The sequence below is a fragment of the Lagenorhynchus albirostris genome, chromosome 1 (assembly GCF_949774975.1).
Source record: "Lagenorhynchus albirostris chromosome 1, mLagAlb1.1, whole genome shotgun sequence".
In the NCBI taxonomy this organism is placed as follows: Eukaryota; Metazoa; Chordata; class Mammalia; order Artiodactyla; family Delphinidae; genus Lagenorhynchus; species Lagenorhynchus albirostris.
The window spans coordinates 48,513,008-48,533,216 of record NC_083095.1 but is presented as its reverse complement, the minus strand read 5'-3'; the positions used below and the strand labels follow the sequence as shown (position 1 = coordinate 48,533,216).

Below are 20,209 nucleotides of genomic sequence, written 5' to 3'. Positions count from 1 at the left end.
TGGTGATGTCTGGAACTCTCACACAGTATTACAGTTGTATGTTTACCTGTGGGTCACTCCCAACGAGTCGTAAAGGGACCTTGCTAAAAGTCTTTGCATTATCAGTGTTAGAAGAGCATCTATTATGTAGGAGGCATATAATAATTAAATGAATGAATGAATACACTGAAAATAGTAAACAGTTTGCATGATCAAGACGGCGAGGAAAGCAAGAGGTAACTGGCTTCTCAGTTGCTTTCTGCCTATTGTACAACTAGGAGGCTGACAATAAAGTTTATTTGAGCGTCGACGTGCCCCGACGTGGCCCCGCCTTCGCAGCCGGAGCCGCGATTGGTGGGCATTGGCCAGCGGCGGCCGTCCCTAAGCTACGATTGGCTAAGGCCGCCGTCATTTCGGAGCGCCCGGCGCCCGCCCGCCCTCTCGCCGCGTCGCCGGTGTCTGTGCCGCCCGCTCCTCCGCGCCTCTCCTCTCCCGGCCGCGGCCTGGGGGACCGGAGCGAGCAGCGGGCACCATGTTCCGACGCAAGCTGACGGCCCTCGACTACCACAACCCTGCCGGCTTCAACTGCAAAGGTGAGGAGGCGGTCCCGGGCCCGCCGCGCGTCAGTGATTCCCCCCCGCTTCCCCGCCGCCGGGCCGCCGTTCTCTCAGCGCCGGCACCTGGGCTCCCCACCCGGACCGTCCGCGGCCTTGTCTCCCCTGGACTCCTTTCCTCCCGGCCGCCAAGCACCTCTGCTTTCCGCCTTCCTTCCCCGGCTTCAGAGCCCCGCCACCCGCTCTTGCCTCGGCATCAGCACTTTCTGTACTTGCTGAACTCCAGACCCCACGCCCACCCCCCCTCGCCCGCACCCTCAGCGCTCTAGAGGGAGAGTCTTCGCTTTTTGACGTAGCCCTTAAGCCCCGTGGCTTCCGGGTGATTGGGCGATACCTTGAGCACCTGTTGGGGGCCAGCACAGTGGTGGAATCCGAGGAAGATGCTGAGTAACTTGAAGACTCGTTCATTGCCCCTTGGGAACTAAGGGGTGGGGTGGGAGCAGTGGGAGCCCATCCGGCAGTTTGAGCTCGAGATAGAACGAAGTCCAGGACTGACAGTGTCGGCGCAAGCGCGTATAGGAACGAGCTAATGACAGTGTGCGAGTCGTGCAAAAAAAGTTAATAGCAGACGAGCGGGGCGGTTGAATTGTAAATACAAAGGTATTTGGTAATTCACAGCATTAAAATTGTAAGAAGTATTAACATTGCTCCCCACTGCTACTCACCTACTACCCACTATTCATTTTCTTCCAGAGTTCTTGGCCTGTGGTAGACTAATAAGTTTGAAAGTGATCAAGCACACCCTGGGATGTTCAGACCATTGTATAAGTCTCAAGACTTCCTAAGGGAAGCCTGAATTTGAATTCAAGCTTGAATTTTGTAATTGAAAATAATTTCCAAGCAGGATAGCAGAGTTTTGTTGATCTGTAGAAGCATGTCAATTTATAGAAACTTGTTTTTCTGCTTTGCCTTTTATGTAAGAAAAAAGGTTCAGTGGTAGTAGAGCTTAGATCTGAATTTGAATCTTTGAGCCTCAGGTTTTTTCACTGGTAAAATCGGGATATTACCTACCTCGAAATGGTGTGGGAGGATTAAATGAAACAACATCTGTACTTTTTCATGAATGCGTTTAATGTGCCATAACAGTAAAAGACAATGGGAGTCAGTATCTTCTTTGTTTGCCATTTAATTTCTTGTACGTTATGATTGCTGTAAATTTAACCCGGCCCAGTCCTTCCTCCTCTTCCCCATAGGAACTGGAATAATAACTGACACTTAAATAGCAAAACTGTGTGCTAGACACTGTTTTGATCGTTAAATATTTTATTTAATCTTCATAACAACCCTATGAGGTAAGTCTTACTATTACTCCCCATTTTGTAACTCAAGAATCTGAGGCCTGGAAAATTTAGGTAATTAGCCCAATTTCACACAACCACTAAATGTCTGGAGTCAATTTGAATTCAGGCCAGGATATGAACATAAGTCAATCCAAAGTCCGCACTTTCAACTCCTACTTCAAGCAGCTCAAGTAACTTATAATTTTGGAGTTAAAAAAAAAAAAATTCCACAAGACTGTGAAGGAAGTGTTTTACCTGTTACCTAGTGCTTCTCGTGATTTATATGGTGTTTTTATTGCAGATGAAACAGAATTTAGAAACTTTATTGTTTGGCTTGAAGACCAGAAAATCAGACACTACAAGATTGAAGACAGAGGTAATTTAAGAAACATCCACAGCAGTGACTGGCCCAAGTTCTTTGAAAAGGTAATGAATTAGAAAGTAAAATAAAACGTACAGAGAGCTTGTCTAAAAATTATATGAAGACAGGCAAGCTTAAAATTACTGTGTTCTTTTAAAATAAATAACACTAATAATGATCAGTGTTAGAAAAGCTAGACTTCAGGGATTTTACTTTTTTCTTACCATGTTTTTTTGTTTTTAAAGCAGATTATATTATCTCTTCCTACCAAACATTCAGTATTAGATAGAAATAGTATGGTGAATCATTAGGCATGAGGGTGGAGGGGAGTATAGAGTAGGCTGAGGAGAGAGGAAAGCTCATGTGCCATCAAGAGTTTGAACTTGACCCAACTGGGCAGCTACCACAGTTTTAGGTGATATGACTGGACTAGTCTTCCCACTCCTCACCTTTCCCAACCAATCCCTGGTTACTCGAAACTGTCAGCTTTAAGCTTATGTAGCTGGAGAGGAGGCGCTTATCCCCAGTACTTAGATGTGTGCCTGACATACAGTAGAGAGACCTGTTTGTTTCATGAATTTATATATTTGTGTGTGTTTATTTGTATACATATATGTGTATGTATGTAAATGAATGATATATGAATATTCATTTCTGCATTTTCTCTATAGCAAAACTTACTCTGTATTCACATCTTTTAGGGTCCTATACCTGACTAGCCCTCTGCCCATTGAAAACTAACTTTATAGACTGTTAACTAATAAAGGTAATGGAACAAGTAGACACTCAAAAAAAGGGAAGAAATAGTTTTGTCCAGAAACACTGAGACTTCTTAAATAAACAGTGACACATATTCTCTAAATAGTAAAAATGGCAAAAATCAGAATTTTTACATTACATTAAAAATATAGCAGAGATACAGTTAGAGTATTATATTAAAATAAGACGTTATTGACACGCTTGAAAACTAAGATTATGTCTTGTTTTTGCTTATTTTTAACATACACAGTTGTCCCTTGTTACGTACAATAGAAATAATCCTGAAAAGATCTGCGTGTGTTATCTTATTTTTGTGGCTGGAATAACTTTCCTGTTGACCTAGTTTAATTTTAGTAATGTTTTTGCAGAAAACAGAGTTGTTTTCAAATTAGAATAAAAATTACATTTTACAGTATCATTATTTACATTAAACATTTTTATTAGCTCTATTACTTTGACGAGCTCTCTTCCTTTAAGAATATGAAAAGTAATGGTCACTTCGGCAGCACATATACTAAAATTGGAGCAACAATATAGAGAGGATTAGCATGGCCACTGCACAAGGATGACACGCAAATTCGTGAAGTGTTCCATATTTTTAATTGAGTTATTTGTAGTGAGGTGGATGGACCTAGAGGCTATCATACAGAGTGAAGTAGGTCAGAAAGGGAAAAACAAATACCATATGCTAACACATATATATGGAATCTAAAAAAAAAAAAAAAAAACAGGTTCTGATGAACCTAGGGGCAGGACAGGAATAAAGACGCAGATGTAGAGAATGGACTTGAGGACCCGAGGAGGGGGAAGGGGAACCTGGGACGAAGTGAGAGAGTAGCACTGACGTATATACACTACCAGATGTAAAACAGATAGCTAGTGGGAAGCAGCTGCATAGCACAGGGAGATCAGCTCAGTGCTTTGTGACCACCTAGAGGGGTGGGATAGGGAGGGTGGGAGGGAGATGCAAGAGGGAGGGGATATGGGGATATATGTATACGTATAGCTGATTCACTTTGTTGTACAGCAGAAACTAACACAACATTGTAAAGCAGTTATACTCCAATAAAAATGTTAAATAAAAGAATATGAAAAGTGACTAAATTTTCATTTACTGGTGTTTAGGTACCTAAGTTTCTAGTTTTATGAATTAGAGGATTGTGTAAGTTACATACTGCCTCTGACAATGGGCAAGTTTATTAACCATTCTGTGGCTCAGTATTGTTATCAATAAATGGGGATAACAGTGGTATCTATCTCATAGGAGTGGTATGTATTGTTATTGAAATATACCTATGTACCTTTTCACAGAGGTGCCTGGACCATAGCAAGTGCTATATGTTTATTAATTTCCCTGCCTCTACTACTATTATTGCTACTACTGGATTATTTTCCTTTGCCCTTCAAGAGTATTTTTGAAATTTTTGATAGGCTTCTTAAGACTTTGAAATATATTGTTAGGATTTTATATTTCTCATATTACATCTACGATGGCCCGCTCACGTGTACAAGACAATACAGAGTTCCACATGTGGAAGGGTATTGAAGAATATGAAAAACTTTCTGATGAAAAACACCCAGAAATGACAGTAAAGTAGTATAACCTAAAGATAAATATATTGGAACTTACACAGATATTATCTTTCAAGGTGGTTTCTTTGGAATGATGATGTCATTGCCTAAAGTATATTTGGAACTTCTTTTGGAAATACTTTTAGATCAGGAGACATCTTTTGAATATCCTTAATATTGACAGTTTTTTAATACTTTGAACATGGATTTGCTTTTTGCATCATGACTAAATCTTGTGAATGAGGTGCTTTTTTTTTAAAGCAGGGGAATAAAATTTTTGATTAGAAAATAAGTGACGGCTAAAAAGTGCTGATTCATTAATTATCCCCCAAAGAATTTCCAAAAAGGAGTTCCAGAAGTTTTGAGTAATGTCATTGTTGGTGGAATTAGATTTTAAGTTCCTAAGAGACTTAGTTTAAGGACATACTCATTTGAATATGCAGCTTCTGACATTTATTCAAAACGCTTGTATGTCACATGGCTTACTCTATTCAGAAGCATTTCCACGATATGAAAGCTAAGGTTTAGATAATAATTGGTTTTGTTTTGTTTGGGGTTTTTGGTATATCCTCCTTTTTAATTAAAGTCCTTTTTATTTACCTGCTCTATGTGTATTGAGACCTGGAATCAGAAAGTTTAGATTCAGCTCCCCGATTTAAGTCGTATAACTGTCAGCAAGTGTTGACCTCTAGGCTTCAGTTTTCTCATCTACAAAATGAAGTTATTCTACATCTAGGCAGTGGTGCCCTATCTGGAATCTGCAAAAGTAAAAATTTCAAAAAGCATGATGGGCCTATTTCATTTTTTTTCCCTGAGTGGTACACTTAAGTGTTTCCTTCCTTTGGGTTATATAATTGCATCAAAGATTTAGTAATGTAAATGTTATAAGAAATTCTTAGAGATCCAAACCAAGGTCTCTTTCAACTCTACCATTTTTTTATTTTGTGACTTTATAGTAATAATGAAACCAGACTTTTTATTCCCCTTACAGTATCTCAGAGATGTTAACTGTCCTTTCAAGATTCAAGATCGACCAGAAGCAATCGACTGGCTTCTTGGTTTAGCTGTTAGACTTGAATATGGAGATAATGGTATGTTTTGTGGGGAATGTCTGTTTTAAAGAGAGAGAGAGGAAAGGTGGGAAAGGAGTGTAAAAATGTAGGGAACTTGCCAGTTTGTCTTACATTGTTTTACCTTTGGTTCAGTTTAAGTTTTGTACATCCTCATCTCACTTTACAGCATCTGTTTAAAAATTTACTTTTTGTAATTATTCTTCTGTATCCAGCTCCCAAATTGTCTAGGAAAGAATTTTCTTTTCTAAAATTAGAGAGTCTCCTTACTCTCATAAGATATTAAAAGCACTGGTTTCCATTGGTATTTAGATTTTTCTTTTAGAATTTGAAGGCGATGTCTTCTGAAGAAGAAGGCTAATTGAATGTCTTCTCACAATGTCACATTACTTTGGTGAATTTGCCATCTTTCAGTCTGTACCTTAGCCTTTCAAGTTCACTTGTTGCTGCTGTCCCAGAATTGATAGGATTTCAAGTGTTGGTTGCAGCAGGTAATTTCACAAGAGACTGAAATATACATCTAATGCAAATTTGCACTATAGGCCAAAATATATTTATTATTATTGTTTAATGTTATTTTATTACAGATACTTGTATCATTGGAAGGTTTTGAATGTTAGTACCTGTAGTAAAAATAGTTTTCCAATAAACTGTTTTCTCTCAGGCCATTTCAGTTTGAAAGGCCTGCTAACATCTGAATGTAACATCTGATTATCTTACTTTACCTCCATCCCCTGCATTTATGTTGTTCTCTTTCATGGGACTGTCAGTTCCAGTCCTCTTAATGATTTACGTTTGAAGCCTTTTTAATGTCTTTGGCCTCTCCCTTTTCCTCTCATTCTGTTCCATCCTTTTTTCCCTTGTCATATCTTTCCTTCTCCATCCTCACTGCTGTCGCCCTAATTCAAGCTCTTGCCACTTTTTCCTGAGATTATTGGAATGTCTTTCATACTAGTCTCCCATCTATGTCACCCTCTAGTCTCATCCACATGGCCCACCAAGCTAATTTTTTGAAACATAAATGTTTTAGAATGCTACACTTTGTTTCCAAACGATAGTTCCTTTTACGTATTCAGAAACCATTGCTTTCCCATTTAACCCTATAGCTTTTTAAGTCATTCGCCACTTTCCATTTTGCTTATGTCTTACTTGCGCCACTAAATTGTAAGCTGATACTCAGCTTTGTTTCCTACATGGTACCTCTATTAGTTTCCTGTTGCCGCTGTAACAAATTACCACAAACTCAGTGACTTAAAAGACTGTTTATTATCTTACAGTTTTGGAGGTCAGAAGTCCAACATCTGTATTAGGACTGAAGTCAATTTGTCGACTGGGCTGGTTCCTTTTGGAGGCTCTAGGGGAAGATCCGTTTCTTTGTCTTTTCCATCTTCTAGAGGCTGCCTGCATTCTGTGACTCTGGCCCCTTTATCTTCAAATCTAGCAGAATATCATCTTCTAAACTCTGTGATTCTGCTCTCATTGTCACATCTTCTCTGACTGACCTTCCTGCCTCCCTCTTATAAGGATGCTTTGGTTACATTGGGCCCACCTAGGTAATCCAGGATAACCCCTATACCCCCAATTTCAAGGTCCTTAATTTAATCACATCCACAAAGTCCCTTTTGCCGTGTAAGATACCATATTCATAAGTTCCAGGGATTGGAATATGGACATTTTTTTGTGAGGGAGGGAGCAGTCATGATTCTCTCTGCCACGGTACCTGACATAGTTTCTTGTGTACAGTAGATGTGCTTATCAACCATAAATGCTTGGTAAATTCAATATATGAATGTTTATACATACTGGTGTGGAGCATCAACCAGCTGTTTTTTTTGCTGGTTCTTCAAACTTAAGTTTCAGATGCCTTATGGCAGAAATCTTAAGGAAAACTCAAAGACTTTTTCTTTACTATGGAACCTTTAGCAAAATATGCCTGTTCTGGTCTGAGTTGGTAGGAACTCTGTTAGTTAATTTGCAACAAAGTATTCTCCAGCTTTTCAAGTGTTTTTCAGCTATTCCCACATAAAATTATAGTCACATCTCAGTTTATTTCTATTTTACCCTTATTTAGTCCATTTGTCCCATTTTTATAATACTTCAACTTAGGTTACCTAGGTTGTACCAAGAACAGTAGATGCCATATGATTGTGTATCCTTGTAGTTGACTGTATTACTGTTAAGTACAGTTACTTCTCAGTGATAGCATGGTCTTCTTTAATGTATTAAAAAAAACTGAGTTTGCATGAGAAACACTGCCCCTTATCGGTAGGAGGCACTGCTGTGCTTTTATGGTTTTACATTAATAAGTTGCATTCTTCTTGACTTTTAAGTTATTTAAAATTTTTATTTTTATTTGATAAAATCATTGTGAATTTTTATTGTTTGTGCCTTAACGTTTTTTAAAGCCTTTTGCTAGCTTGTCAATTAAGGTGATTAAAATCTGACTTAAATTCTTTTAACTCTTTTGACATAATTTTAGATTTACAGAAAGATTGCAAGAATAGTAAAAAGAATTTTTCCATACTCAGATTCTGCAGATATTAACAGTTTACTTCATTTGCCTTATCCTTCTCTCTCTCTATATATACATACTCCTAATTTTTTCTAAACCATTTGACACTAAGTTGTAAATGATTTCTCTTTTACCCTTATGTGCATTTCCTAAAAAAAGTCATTGTCTCACATAGCTACAGTACATTTATCAAAATCAGGAAATTAACTTTAATTCTTTACTGTTATCTGTACATGAGATTCACATTTCATCATTTGTCTCAATGTTCCTTATGGCAAAAACAAGCAAACAAAAACCTCCAGAGCAGTCCTGGATCATGTGTTACATTCATTCTCCTTAGTCTCTTTAGTCTCCTACAGTCTGGAATAGTTACTCAGTCGTCATGCTTCAGGACACTGACATTTATTTTGTAGAATGTCCTTCAGTTTGAGTGAGTCTGATGTTTCCTCATGATTAGATTCGGGGTTTGTAGTTTTGTTAAGAGTAACACAGAAGTGATGTTGTGTTCTTTTAAGTGCATCATATCAGGAGGCATGTGTTGGTGATATGCCTGAATACTGGTCATGTTATTCTGATCACTTGGTTAAGCTTTCTTCAGTGTAAAAATTACACATCTTGTGGAGAGATATTAGATGATTTCTGTATGCTTCTCCTCTTCAAACCTTAGCTTTAGTATACATTTGATGATTTTTGCCTGAGTCAATTATTATGTTGATTATGATGACTAGAAGGTGTTTTTCTAATTCCATCATTCCTCTGCATTTATTTTTTGCCTTTCCACTATAAGGAAGAGCTTTCCCTTCTCACCAGTTTATGTTTGTTTGTTTATTCAGATCAGTGTAGATATGTGGATTCTTATTTTACTCAGTGGGTCTTAATCCTTTTTTGTCATCGTGTATTTTGATGTTTACATTGTTCCAGGTTTGGCCAGTAGCTCCTTTAAGCTAACTCCTGTCTGATTTAAATTTTAATCCTTTTATTTTCCCTTTATTTTTCCATTAGCAAATCATATAAGCACTATAGCCAAAGATGGCATTTTGGGCCTTAAGTTTGGTGAATTACTATTAAATATTTTTATTTGTAAAGTCTTTTAAAATATTATTTAGTATTTTTCAGGTAAGAGTAATAAAATCTCCTTTTGGAATTCTGCATTTTAAGTCTCCATAAAATAAGTTTAGGTTTGTATATGATGGTGTATTTGAAGTGATTTTTTTTTTTTTTTTCTTTTTGCGGTATGCGGGCCTCTCACTGCTGTGGCCTCTCCCGTTGCGGAGCACAGGCTCCGGATGCGCAGGCCCAGCGGCCATGGCTCACGGGCCCAGCCACTCCACGACATGTGGGATCCTCCCGGACCAGGGCACGAACCCGTGTCCCCTGCATCGGCAGGCGGACTCTCAACCACTGTGCCACCAGGGAAGCCCTGAAGTGATTTTTTTTAGAAAGCAAGGTTTTTGGTTTTGTATACAGCATTCACAGGATTTGCGAAGAAACTTCTTAGTGTGTTTGTATTTAACCTCATGTGACCTATACTTACCCTTCTCCCATTCTTCTACCCTTACCAAGTTCGACAGGAAGCTGAAAAGCAGACTTTCTCTTCTAAAATTTAGATAGTTTTTGAAATGTTTTACTTTAAGAAATTGAAAAGATATTTGTGTCTGATAATCATTTCAGCTTAATTAAAAAGCTAGTCACATTGTCTTCTAGTAGATTTATTATAGCATTTTTTTTTTTGAATGCTTGGGTTGTCTTATGCTTATAACCAGTTTGGCTCAGTTAAATTCAGTAAATAAGCAATGTTTGTTTTACCTTAAGTTGAAGCTCTGCAAATTGTATTTTTGCCTATTTTTACAGCTGAAAAATACAAGGACTTGGTACCTGATAATACAAAAAACGCTGACAATGCAGCTAAAAATGCAGAGCCATTGATCAATTTGGATGGTAAGTTTATAAATGCATAAAAATGATCATCAACATTTTTGGTTTCTTAAATGTTTTTTACTTCCTAGAATGAAGTCTGGGTTTATTTGGTTGTAGTAGATTAAGAGTGTTTCATGCAGACAACATTTGTGTTGATATTTTATTCTCTGTGCTGTTTTTTCCTGTCAGTTATAGTATGCTTTCTCCCTCCTCTTGTAGCTGAATATCTGAAACTGAAAATGCTCTTCTTTCATCTGCTCATAGTAACTTGGGGGTTTTGATTTTATTTAATCATGGTGGTGATTGTTTGCCTTCCTGGGTGCAGAAAATATTTTTTCTAATCTAATGACAGTATGAGACAAGTGTTAAAATTTTTCATTGTTTTAAGTCCCAGATGTCTTTAAGTAATTCTTTCTCCTTTTAAAAGTATTAAGATTCTAATTACTTAGATTATAATATGTTAAATATTCTTTCACTGACTGACTGTGACCTGTAATTTATGAGTTACCCTTAATGAATTAATAAGCTGCTTGGATGCTCTAGAGCTGCTGCTTGGAGAAAAGGTTTTGGGAAAACTGTCCATTGAAGGGAATCTGTGTATTAAAATTAATAGCTTTGGGAAGAAAGGTTAATTAATAGTGTTACATAAATGGGCCTTGCAGAGAAAGTTACAGAACAAACCTCATGTGAGTTAATTTAGTCATTTATTGGATTGTTCACTTTGGTTGATTAGTAGGAAAACCATTGATCTCATCAGTTTACCTGATTTACCCCATACTGCTTTTGTCAGCAGCAATTTTAGAAATTAAAGAGATTTGTTGTTACTAGAAAATAAATTTTTTTTTAAGTTTATATGTTTACATATACGTTTGTAATTACATGCTTGCAGAGCTGTAAGTTTCCATTTTTAATCTTTTATAGTAAATAATCCTGATTTTAAGGCTGGTGTAATGGCTTTGGCTAACCTTCTTCAGATTCAGCGTCATGACGATTACCTGGTAATGCTTAAGGTCAGCTTCATTTCTTGATTCTTGACAAAAACTCTGTATATAATTTTAAAAGCCTCATTTTCTAAAAATAACTGTGTTTGATATTTAAATCTATGGTAGAATGAGGAAAATGTTGGAGGAATGTGGGACATAAAGCAGATTTCTTGAATTCATTGGTTTTAGCTTACCTAACAACTAATATCAAAGAGTGTTTACTGTGTGCCTGCCACTGTGCACAGATGACTCATTCAATCCTCCCAACATTCCTAGAGGTGGATGCTAGTGTCTTTTTAAAATATGTATATGAAGAAACTGAGACTTAAAGATAATAGATAAATAATGTTCAAGCTGACATAGAAAATGATAGTCAGGATTTTAATCTAGGCACTGGACCTTATGCTCCATTCTTTTCTTTTTTGGCCACATGGCATCTGGGATCTTAGTTCCCTGACCAGGGATCGAACCCATGCCCCCTGCGTTGGAAGCAGAGTCCTAACCACTGGACCGCCAAGGACGTCCTGGTCCATTTTTTTTCCTATATCACCCCACTTCTGTTTAATCAGTCCTTTTAAATATTCATGGTCTGTATTCATTAAGATTGTGGAAAATGCCAAACTTGTAATGGTGAATTTGGTCAAAAACATACCCCCAAATCTCTGAGGAATGAATGTTTCTGTCCTCCAAGCCCCCCATCCTAGATAGGCCACTCAGTTCATACCTTACAGCAGGGAATCTGATGGCCTAAAAGAGGCCTCTTATTTCTCGGTGGAAAAATATACTCATGCTTCAGAAGATTTATGTTGAGTAATTTTGATAGTCTAGTGGGGGGAAGGGGAGGGGCAGGGGAGTGGTACTACCAGACTTGGAAGTTATTTTAAAAATTATTATTGATTTTATGAGAAATTAAAGAGCTTTAAATTACTTTAAACTGCTTTGCAGGAAATTGAATAATTTCACTCTACCCACAAGAGATCATAATTTATTCTCCTTTTTAGAATTGTATTTATTAAATGACAGTTGTAATATGGGAATACTGTTCTATTCCTAGATTATTACAATTCTCTTTACTGAATCTTGAGTGTTAACTCAGATTTTCTCAACTCAGATTGGATGCCAAGAGACAAAAGTTGTTTTTAGTGAAATTTAGCTCTTTCAAAGGCTTGTTCCTTACTCAGGCAATTATAGAAATTGCTTTGGAACAGTTCTACGGTGGTTATGTCAGCTTTAATCATAAACTGAGTGAGAGGAGAACAGACAATGCTAGCATATTTGGGGTGCCAAAGTACAATATAAGTCAGTTATAATCAAAAGCTTTATAAAATTCTAATCCTAGCATGTTTGCCCTTTTGAGTTATTTTAAGAAGCATTCAAATAATACATGACAATATGGAAAACATCCATATTGCAGCTGTGAGAATCAGTACATTAACTGGCAACTGGACTGTGCAATACATTTGCAGTTACTGTTAGATTGGTTTAATTCTTTTTCAAATGTAGCATTTAGTTTGTTTTTATTAAAAATAATTTTCACACTTATCTTGGGGTTGCAACTGTCATCCACTAATTAAAATTCCATTAAAAAATCTTACTTTTTATGTGTGAGCAGGTGCGTGTAATGCATTTGTGTCTGCAGTGGTAAAATGCCTTGCTAATGAAAAAAATGTGTCCTTTGAAAGATCTGAAAACATTTTACTGTAATAAAGTGAAGAAAGTAGGGACAGTGTGTATGATAATGCTACCCTTTGTATCAAAGGTGCATATGTGTGTGTGTGTGCGTGCGCGTGCACGCGCGCACACGTGCACTTGCGTATATCCCTGAGTGTGCTTGTAATTTGATAGAGGCCTTGTGAGTATACACAAGGATCTGGTAGCAATAATTGTTTTCTGAAAGTATGGCTGAAGCTTGGGTAGAAAGGAGACATACTTTTTCGCCATGTGTCCTTCTTTATTTAAAAAAAAATTTTAGCACACACAAATTACGTATTCAAAAAACGTAATTGTTATGAACATCATTCCACATTATTAAATACTAGAAGTGAAAACTTTCATTACAGTAGCTATTTTTTTAATTTTTAATTTGCTGGGGAGTTTGTTAATGAATTAGGTATTTCTAATTTCATCAAATTGGGCATCCTTATTCTGTAGTCTCAGAGAAGAAAAGATAACAGACAGCCTATAAAAAGTAAAAATACTATTTTGGGATTTCTTAGGCAATTCGCATTTTGGTCCAGGAGCGCCTGACACAGGATGCAGTTGCTAAAGCAAATCAAACGAAAGAGGTATGCTGTTTTTTTAATTTAAATAAATTTTAAATTAATTATTACTGAAAGTTTCTTTTGGTTGTCATAAGTTTGAACTTTACCTGAGAATGCTTAAGATATCAATTCTGTGTTAGAACTGCCCAGAGAAAGAATAGCTTACTTCAGTGGGATTGAATTTGATTCTGAAGCAAACTGTATCCAGTATTTTTTTTTTTTTTTTTTGTGGTACGTGGGCCTCTCACTGTTGTGGCCTCTCCTGTTGCGGAGCACAGGCTCCGGATGCGCAGGCTCAGCGGCCATGGCTCACGGGCTCAGCCGCTCCACAGCATGTGGGATCTTCCTGGACTGGAGCACAAACCCATGTCCCCTGCATCGGCAGGCGGGCTCTCAACCACTGCGCCACCCGGGAAGCCCTATCCAGTCATCTTTGAGTGAAAAGTGAACTTCATGTTTATCTCACTTCATTACTTTTAAGAAGCCTCCAATAGCATATCCACAGTCTACCAGTTCAAAACCACCGCATGTGCTCAGTTAAAGTTTATTTCAAAGAACTTAACACTTGTGAAATTTACTGGGTTATTTTGACTAACTGCTAGAAAACAGGACACACCTTCTCTTTTTTAGTAATTCATTTTCTTTTCTATTTAAGTCTTCACACTTTTGTTTCTTCAGAGAAATCTCAGTTTATTCTATTTCCTAGCATAAATCATAAAAATGTAGCTTGTTAATAAATCTAGGATATTTTTAGATGAACTGTCCTAGAAACCCAAATGCCCCTGAAGTCCTCTTGACTATGGGTCAGTACAGAGAATGTCCTCAGGGGTTAGCAGCTGCAGGTGTCTGATAATGCCCCTTCCTGCTACACAGATGAAGGTCTTGGGTACAGTCCACATTCTGGACCCTGGTCCTTCTATTGTGTCTATGTCACCCTCCAATTCCCCAATTGTCCTCTGATCCCATCTTTATCGAAGCCCAACAGTATTAAGGTTATTAATGCCGGGGCAGTGTAGTCTCCTCTGAAAGACAGTTTCTTTTAAAGTTTCTTATTGGCTTATTAATTATGTATGAATCAGGCCACTGGAAATTGGATTAAAGATCAGCTTATTTCACCCACACTATAGAACAGACAGTAAATTGTTATGGCATAATAAAATCATTCATCATTCAGCAAAATTATGCCTTTGGTTTGGAAGGCAGTGCAAATAAGGCCATAGCCAAATCTCTTTGCTCTTGTTTGCAAAGTAAAATTCAGCTTATTTTCAATGCTCCAAATAAATCTGAACTTTAATGTCATCTCAAAAGATACTATGCTGGGCTTCCATCATGGCGCAGTGGTTGAGAGTCCGGCTGCTGATGCTAGGGGACATGGGTTCTTGCCGCGGTCTGGGAAGATCCCACATGCCACAGAGCGGCTGGGCCCGTGAGCCATGGCCGCTGAGCCTGCGCGTCCAGAGCCTGTGCTCTGCAACGGGAGAGGCCACAACAGTGAGAGGCCCGCGTTCCGCAAAAAAAATAAAAAAGATACTATGCTATAATAATACAGTGGAAGAGTTCTATAGTTGAGTGTTCTTGTTTGCAATCGTTCATAACTAGCATTTGGGGCATGTGGTCATCTTCAGGGGTGCCTGTTCCTAGGTGGTCTGTTGGCAGATGAAGGGAGAACAGAAACTCTGGTACCAGACTGACACAGAAAGCTACTCAAGTACAATTCTACTCTAGTTTTTTGCTAACAGAATTTTCATACCCATTTGTTTCTTCATGTGTATAATGTATTACTAGTGATTTTAAAGCATTTTGAGTCTGGGTAGATTTGCATTAATAATTAGGCAAGAAGTGAGTAGTGACAGGTTAGCATTTGTACTGTTGAAAGTATAGTGACTTTTTTTTAAAACTGGTGATGATTTTATACAGTATAATCAGCAGAAAGTCTAGACTGCCTGTCCTCGTTTTTATTTGATAGTTATTGTGAACTTTATACAGGTTGGCGCCACCATAGTCACCATCTCTGGTATATCTATGTAGGTGCTGACTGGTTAGCTAAATGGTTTAGATTCTGTTCATTTTCCTAGATGACTTCAAAGTAACTTTTAAATGAACTGTTGAAAGTTAATATAATCTGGTAAACATCATGCTTGCAGAAAAAAGCTATGTATATTTTAGATTTGGTCAATTCATAAAGGCAAATTAATGTGCTCCGAAGTAAACTTGCTTGAGGAAATTCATCTTAAAAGTAGTCCTGGGCTTCCCTGGTGGCACAGTGGTTGAGAGTCCGCCTGCCGATGCAGGGGACACAGGTTCATGCCCTGGTCTGGGAAGATCCCACATGCCGCAGAGCGGCTGGGCCCATGAGCCATGGCCGCTGAGCCTGTGCTCCGCAACGGGAAAGGCCACAACAGTGAGAGGCCCGCGTACCACACACACACACAAAAATAGTCCTATTTGCCTGGTACACTGCTGCTTACTATAACTGAAACGGTGACAGTGGCAGCCCTGCTCAACCTTCCTTCCATAGCAGTAGTGACAGCACTTCTGCAAAAAAGAGCTATTCTTTCATATGTCTGGTCTTAAAGGATTGGATGTGTTATGGGACTAGCTGCCCACTACATGTAAAGGCCATTCTTTCCTAACTAGTTGTAGTAGGAAAAAACTAACTCATAAAAAGGCAAATTTAAAGAGAAAATTCTCAGGCACCTTGCCACTGCAGCTAAAAGGGTTAAAATAATAGCTAGCTGCTTTTCAATTTGAGGTGAGAAAAATTTGAGGTGAGGTGAATAACTATACAGTCTGATTTTTGTCCTTTTTTTTCTAAAGGGCTTGCCTGTTGCTTTAGACAAGCATATTCTTGGTTTTGACACAGGAGGTAAGTAAGTGATTTTGTTTTAATTCAAACTGTTTTTAGAGACTTACTGAATATTTGGGGGAAATGAGTGAATATATGCAAACGTTATTGATTAATGCAGTGTTTCTTATGAAACAGATGCAGTTCTTAATGAAGCTGCTCAAATTCTGCGACTGCTGCATATAGAAGAGCTCAGAGAGCTACAGACAAAGATTAATGAAGCCATAGTAGCCGTTCAGGCGATTATTGCTGATCCAAAGACAGACCACAGACTGGGGAAAGTTGGAAGATGAACATTTTAGGATTTCAGCTTCTCACCTACTTAGTACAGTTGGGAACCATGTACGCTTTGGCATGTGTTTGGAAATGTCATGTCTTCAAGGGAAGAATTCCAGAAAATTGACTATGTTCTACAGGTATTTACCATCACTGCATTTTCTTTAATAAATTTGGGAAGGTGATTTTTTTGTTTTTTGACCATGTGTTACGTTTATGTATTTGTATAATTAATTAATCTGCTTCCTCCCTTGTGGTTTAGGTACATGCCACCCCCTGACTTCATTATACATATAGACAATACAGATCGTTAAGTCATAGGAAAACTTAAAATATTTTATTGGAGTAATCTAGAAAATTTGAGAACTGTTACATCTTTAATATTTATATATAAATGTAATTTCTGTGGGTAATTCTATAGAGGGACTTACAGGATCAGAAAATACAAACTGAAACATTGTAGCACCTTTTAATATAAATAGAAATGCACTTATGCAGAGGTAAAAAAAAATCTTAGAATAAGTTGGCTCTTTCCCATCAGTTCTGCATAGCCTTCTCTAGGTCAAGGTTTATGATCTTTAGGATCATATTTTTATACTAATCACATGTACTTTAATTTCTTGGCCAGGAAGAATCTGTATCGATAGTCAGATTTAGGGTCTTAACGTGCTCTAATTGGTTCTTAGTTCAATTAATTTGGCCTTTTAAATATGACATAAATGTTTATTAAAAGTTGCTTTAATAAGCAACAATTAAAATTGTTACCTTTTTAATCTTGAAATAACTTTTGTTTTTAAAAATACAGTAGTAAAGATTGAGGTATAAACTTTTCACAAAATATACTTAGTCTTTTTGCACTGAAAATGTTCATATGTCCAGAACTTCTAATGGCCAATTGCTTTTTCACTTTCTTCACCTTTGTCCGCAGTAAATGTTCTTTAGGGTCCTGATTCCGATTGTAAACTCCCAAGTCCTTTATAATACCATATTTACTTTCTTCCTGTGGAGGGAGGGGACAGCATGTGAGTATTTTATATCCAGTTTGCCACAGCAAGTCTTTTAAAGAGGAAATATCCTAATAGACCTTTTTTTGTGTGTATAGTTAAGCTAGGTAGACTTAAGGTAGTAGAATGGTCACCCCTATGTGTTGGCCATTAGCTTTTCTAGGTCAGAGTGGCTCTCACCAGTGGCAGCAGCAGGCCAAGTGTGGTCAGTTACCAGACCTCTCTTTCTCTACCTGGCTGATCCAAAGGAGCCACCTGAGCATGTCCGTTTACCTGTTGGGCAGTAGGGGTAGACTGCAGTTATCCCGTAGAGATGAGATCGCTGCTCTGGGAGATACTCATCAGTAAACTGGCCACTGTCTCTATTTACTGATATAACACCATCCCTGGTAACAGAAAGGAAGAGTGAATTCATAGGATTTAAGGTTGGATAGAAAAAGCCAGTTTATCAGGAAGCGAAATCTCTGCCAGACTTCTAGAATACATTTTTAAAAGTCAATTTAAATCCCATAACTAAGTAAGATACCTCATGGTACCATTTAAAGGTAGTCTTCTATTCTCTGAAGATCAGATTCAGAGTAATGTGCTTCCTTTTTGGATAGTTTATTACCAAATAGCTCTGCCCTTTTTAAGCTGCATGTGAGCAATACCATTAAATTTCTGGGTGACGTAAAAGTATGCTTTTAAAAGCAGTAACACTTGAATGATGTTAATCTCTCTGCTAATGAAGAGAGAATAACTAAAGTTGCTTACTAACATTTGGTACAAGCGGTGTGTCCTCCAAAACTGGACAAGCCTGAAAAGGCAAACTGAGTGTGTCAGGCTCACCTTCTCCAGTCGGTGTGGTAGAAGTGATCTGCATAGCTTACAATGCTGAACGGGTAGTTGAGGTTGTTTTGAATAACATGCCGTCCAGTTCCATCAGGTAGTGTACACTCTAGTTTTTTAGTTCCTTTTAAAACATCAAAGAGGGAAAAGAGATCCTTTCATGCGATGGGAAAAAAAAGAAATCCTTTACCAAAAATAGTGGCAGGTAAATTCATTCTCAAAGGAAACAAAGGTAGAACTAGAATATTCTATCCCCATTGCAATAATACAAATTAAAAACTGTAAAATTTTCCTATTCTATTACCAGTCTTCAGTTTGTTTAAGAGCGTTATAGTTTTTAGTGGAATTTAAACTCTTAATCCTTTTTTGGAAGAAAGGATTGCATTTACAGAAATCTGGCTAAGTTTCTCCCAAAGTAGGACATTAGAGATGAAATTATATCAGTGTTAAAAAAAGTTTGTATTAGCTCTTAAATTGTTACAAACATAACATTTGGACAAATATTAATACTTGCCCTTTGTAAGCAATGTATAATAATAGCCAAGGCTGCCTTTTAACTAAAATCCTTAATATTTTTTTTAAAGACTGTATTATTTTCTAGTTAGGAATTAAAAGTTCCATTTTTCAATGTAAATTTTTTAATAGCTAAACGAGGCAAGAATCTCCAAGTTTCACATTTCTCATGGAACCCTGAGTTAAATTTCAGATACTTATTAAAAATATAAATGCAGTATAATGAAACAGCATCTTTTCAGTTGTGCTAATAATGAAATCACACAACAGAAAGAGAGAACCTTGGGAATAGGCAACCCAGATTTATTACTGAAGGAAGCCATCCTGCCACATCGCTTTGTCCTCAGCACAATAGCATACTGACTGTTAAAGTAACAGATATTTATAAATGTTATAATACTGGCAAAAAAGGAAAATAACTCCTGTTCATTTAAGCCTGTCGATTCCAACAATGGCTAATATTTATTTTTAACCTAAAAAGTGTGCCAAGTGCTCACGTGGAGGAAGGGCAAGCAGTACAAAAGTAGGTTGGACACAGTACTAGCCCTCAAGCTTACCACCTGATTCAAACATACATCCAGGACCTCAGGAAGTTCATCACAGGAGTCATTACAAAGTGCCCTCTAAAAGGAGTCGATCATTTGCTGTACTCTTATAAATGTAAGCCAGAAGTCCTAAATGGTGGGATTTGGTTTTACTGTAAAATCTGTTCGAGTGCTCACGCTTGCTGAACATGGTAGTGTTCTGTATTTGCATTCCATGAGTAGTAGTACCTGCATCTGCCCAGCAGAGCAATTTGGAGAAGGGGTCAAAGGTTAAACCATTGGGTAGTCCAATGTCTTTATTCACTAGAATTCTTCTATTTTCTCCATCTAAAGACGACGATTCAATTTTAGGAGCTTCTCGATTCCAATCTGTCCAGTACAGGTTGCTGTGGATAAATTAAATGGAGAAAGATAAACCTTCCCCAATGTATAGAACCCAAATTTCAGAACCATCTTTGAGGCTTTTCACTAAGCATTTCTGAGTCAAAAACACTTCGCTGAAAATGAAAGCTGAAGGTTATCTTTACTGATTTGAAGGTTTCTCTGGAATTTCATTTGGTAGAAGCCCCATTAAATATGACAAGAGTTTCTCAAGGTATAAAATCCTCCCTGATTCTAACAAGTCCTACTGAAACACGGACCAAGTTATATGTCCCAGTTGATGACCTTAGCAATTATCATAGACAGGAAACATTGTTCTTTTGACTGTTGCCACTGTGAAAATGAGGCCAGAGAAATAACATGCCTGGTGTCTGAATTTTGCTTACTCACCAGCTAATGCAGTAACCTCACCGCAGGTTTAACGCTGGGATTTCCTAATGTGTTGCTGGAGGAGACCGACTTCATTCCGGTTGAAGTGCTGTCTCAGGCTTGGCCCGATTTTCTGATCC

General features: G+C 37.7%; 2 protein-coding genes and 1 non-coding gene across 6 annotated transcripts in view; 2 read left to right on the top strand and 1 right to left on the bottom strand.

Annotated features, from left to right (window-relative positions):
• The first annotated feature begins 409 nt into the window (after positions 1 to 409).
• On the top strand, positions 410 to 16,614 carry RTRAF (RNA transcription, translation and transport factor). Of its 2 annotated transcripts, XM_060142631.1 has the most exons (8): positions 411 to 572; positions 2,175 to 2,299; positions 5,557 to 5,656; positions 9,999 to 10,085; positions 10,986 to 11,074; positions 13,264 to 13,332; positions 16,126 to 16,174; positions 16,292 to 16,614. In XM_060142631.1, exons 1-8 carry the CDS (start codon positions 512 to 514, stop codon positions 16,444 to 16,446), a joined length of 735 nt encoding a protein of 244 aa, XP_059998614.1. In that variant the 5' UTR covers positions 411 to 511; the 3' UTR covers positions 16,447 to 16,614. The 2 variants fall into 2 exon arrangements, with proteins under 2 accessions (XP_059998620.1, XP_059998614.1); XM_060142637.1 differs by lacking the exon at positions 13,264 to 13,332 and having other exon boundaries at positions 410 to 572.
• LOC132504539 (U6 spliceosomal RNA) lies at positions 3,484 to 3,593 on the top strand. Its single transcript, XR_009534933.1, has one exon. It is a non-coding gene; the product is annotated as a U6 spliceosomal RNA (small nuclear RNA).
• Positions 16,615 to 16,744: 130 nt separating the features above from the next.
• The window catches only part of NID2 (nidogen 2), a 78,907-nt gene continuing 75,442 nt past the window's right edge, over positions 16,745 to 20,209 (bottom strand). The window contains exons 18-21 of one of the 3 annotated variants that reach the window (XM_060142618.1): positions 19,548 to 19,705; positions 18,262 to 18,385; positions 17,707 to 17,819; positions 16,745 to 17,429 (exon numbers count right to left, since the gene is read on the bottom strand). In XM_060142618.1, coding sequence (XP_059998601.1) covers positions 17,419 to 17,429; positions 17,707 to 17,819; positions 18,262 to 18,385; positions 19,548 to 19,705 — 406 coding nt within the window. In that variant the 3' untranslated portion in view covers positions 16,745 to 17,418. The other 2 variants (XM_060142609.1, XM_060142623.1) reach the window with 2 other exon arrangements.